The sequence below is a fragment of the Populus trichocarpa genome, chromosome 7, assembly GCF_000002775.5.
Source record: "Populus trichocarpa isolate Nisqually-1 chromosome 7, P.trichocarpa_v4.1, whole genome shotgun sequence".
Classification (NCBI taxonomy): domain Eukaryota; kingdom Viridiplantae; phylum Streptophyta; class Magnoliopsida; order Malpighiales; family Salicaceae; genus Populus; species Populus trichocarpa.
Window position 1 is genome coordinate 8,085,412 of NC_037291.2, and position 2,551 is coordinate 8,087,962.

General features: G+C 36.5%; 1 protein-coding gene across 1 annotated transcript; it reads right to left on the reverse strand.

Moving 5' to 3' along the window:
* Positions 1-316: 316 nt before the first annotated feature.
* On the reverse strand, positions 317-2,293 carry LOC7462577 (eukaryotic translation initiation factor 6-2). Its single transcript, XM_002310073.4, has 7 exons — positions 2,126-2,293; positions 1,887-1,983; positions 1,660-1,745; positions 1,514-1,558; positions 1,283-1,413; positions 1,007-1,117; positions 317-906 (listed from the first exon to the last, which is right to left on the reverse strand). Exons 1-7 carry the CDS (start codon positions 2,133-2,135, stop codon positions 649-651), a joined length of 738 nt encoding a protein of 245 aa, XP_002310109.1. The 5' UTR covers positions 2,136-2,293; the 3' UTR covers positions 317-648.
* Between the last annotated feature and the right edge of the window lie 258 nt (positions 2,294-2,551).

The following is a 2,551-nucleotide window of genomic DNA, read 5'->3' on the forward strand; positions in this document are numbered from 1 at the left end:
AGCCCCCTCAGCACATTCACAGGAAAATGTAATTCACTTGTTTTATCCAAGTCTCAGCATCGCTAAAATGAACATAGTAACACCTTTATACGTGATATAGTTTCAGACATGAACATGAAGATTAAAACGCCTTCATTCGGATCCAAGCTTCTTAGCTAATAGCTACCATTGAAAAAGTTTAACCGATGATCATGCACTGGCTTTAGACCTGCTTCAAATTTGACCACAATCTTGTTAGAGCATATAGCGTACTGCTAGCATACAAGGGGAAAATAGGCACCCAATTGGACAATTTAATAGAGTTGAGCCACGTATCTTAGCAATCTTAGCAATATTGATAATACAAAATCAACAACAGTAAGCCAACTCAGTATCAGTTTTTGTTCTTCATGGTTATGAAGAAATTTAATAAAATAACAGAGATTGTGATTGTTTCATCGGTCAAAAATAGTATTTTTAAACGTAACAAGACATGAATCACCATGCCAAAACCAGTGGGGGAAAAATTGTTTGAACCAAACTTGATCTTTAATAACAAAACATGTGATTTCGAGCATCAGCATACTTTCAATTTGGAATATCAAGTGATTCAGCTTTACGGCAAGATAGCACCATTAATATATTTGACAGTTGGCCAACATCACTGGTTCATACATAGCTGTCAATCAAAGAGTTCCTCATCTCATTCACTATGGCATTTGGCTGAGCTTCCCGCAACTTGAAAACACTCTCAATAACAGAAAGTTCAGTAGCAGTAGTGTCTGCCCCACAAAAGGCAGCCCAGTCATTCACAGTCAAGCCAGCAGCTATCACTTCACTGCCACGGTTTATGGTTCCAGCCACTAAAGGCACCTGAAGGAGGGTTGAGAGTTCATCCAAGTCTTCAATGGATGTGTGGGGGTGCACCTGCAGCACAAAGTAATCAGTTAAAAACATGATAAGCATATTTAGATATTTCACAGCTAGTTGCCTGAATAAGCATTAGAAAAGCATATAAAAATCTTACCAGTCCACCTCTGTTGGAGAAAGCACAGTAGCTGCCCACAAGAACATTACCAGCAACAGTCTGCCTAAACACTTCTACTCCAAGAACATCAGATATCATTTCCTCTGTTTCCTGATCAAAATAATGAAGAACAAGCATATCAACATTTAGAAAATGCTTGTAATTACAGAAAAAATACAAGCAGACAGCAAGAACGAACTTCTAAAGATATGCAATAATATAAAGTAATCAGAGCGAATAAGAAGATAATGAATTCAAAGGAAGAGCTCAAAATACCTTGTCAAGATCAGTGTGTGTTAGAGCAACATGGTCATTGCAAGCTACACCATTTCCCAATGCAGATAATCTCTCTTCAATTCGCTGAACCACAACTTGATCAGGTAGACTGTTTCTTAAGTGTTGAAGTTCTGAAACAACAATGACAACAAATCAGTAAACTATCAACTTGGCTGCTTATACAATTACCCTAACCACAACAACAAATATTTTCAAAACTGTAATACTCACCTTGATCGGTAGTAGTATGCGGCAAGAGAATTCCATTTTTGTTTCCTACCCATTAAAACCAAACCAGTAACACATCAGAATTTCTTTCAGACATTAGTAAAACATAACCATTAGGAGGCTGGCATAACAAGAAAAAAACCCTTTACCTGCACAAAGTCTACCAATGATTCTAGAACCTCCAATGGAAGTTTTAACAACAGGAATAACATCTCCTAACTCTGCTTCAAATGTGCTGCGCACAAAACAACAGTAGAATCACATTACTAATTATAAAAACAAATTCTTTCACTTCTTTTCTTGCTTTTTATCATATTTAATTAATTAACCATACATTAAAAAAAAACATAAAAAAAAACCTTTTAAAAGAAATTACCTATAAAAGTTCTCAGAACCACCAATAGCAACCAAACAATATGCATTAGTGAGCTTTGAAAAGACACCAACTTCACATGAATTCTCGAACATAAGCCCTAACCCACATCAAGAAAGCACACAAAACACATAAATAAAACATCATTTCATTAAAACAACAAAGCAGAATTAATGGGGTTCAGATACTAAAAGCTCAGAAGATGAACCTTTTTTTAGGAAAAAGAAAGCAAAGGAACTTACTTGTTGCCATGATTGCAAAAAAACTTAATACTGTTGTTGCTTTTGTTGATTGTAGAGAGGGAGAGAGAGAGGGGCTACCTGGTTAGGAAAATAAAAGGAATGCACGTTTGCAAGGAGAGAATTTTACCAAATAGGGTTTATACATAGAGGGTATTTTCCTTTATTTTTTAGCTCGGTTCGAGGTTTATGTGTAAACGACAACTCGTCGGTCTATGCGGCTATGACTTTTGGATTTGACTATTTTTCGTGGTGCCTAGTGTTAAAGACTTTTAACGGTTACAACTATTTTATTTTTTATTTTTTGCCCCTGTTTTTTTTTTTAGTTTAACGTGAGTATCCGGATCAGCTTGCACGCACCTCGACTAATCCCACGAGCCCTGAAGTTAACGACCATGTAAGCCTCCAGTGGCCATCATATGAGCAACC

Excerpts from the sequence above, each read along its gene's own strand:
- LOC7462577 (XM_002310073.4), bottom strand. Across the intron at positions 1,746-1,886 it reads GGTTCTGAGAACTTTTATAG|CACATTTGAAGCAGAGTTAG; the intron begins GTAATTTCTTTT and ends TTTTGTGCGCAG. Across the intron at positions 1,414-1,513 it reads GCATACTACTACCGATCAAG|AACTTCAACACTTAAGAAAC; the intron begins GTGAGTATTACA and ends TTGTTGTTTCAG.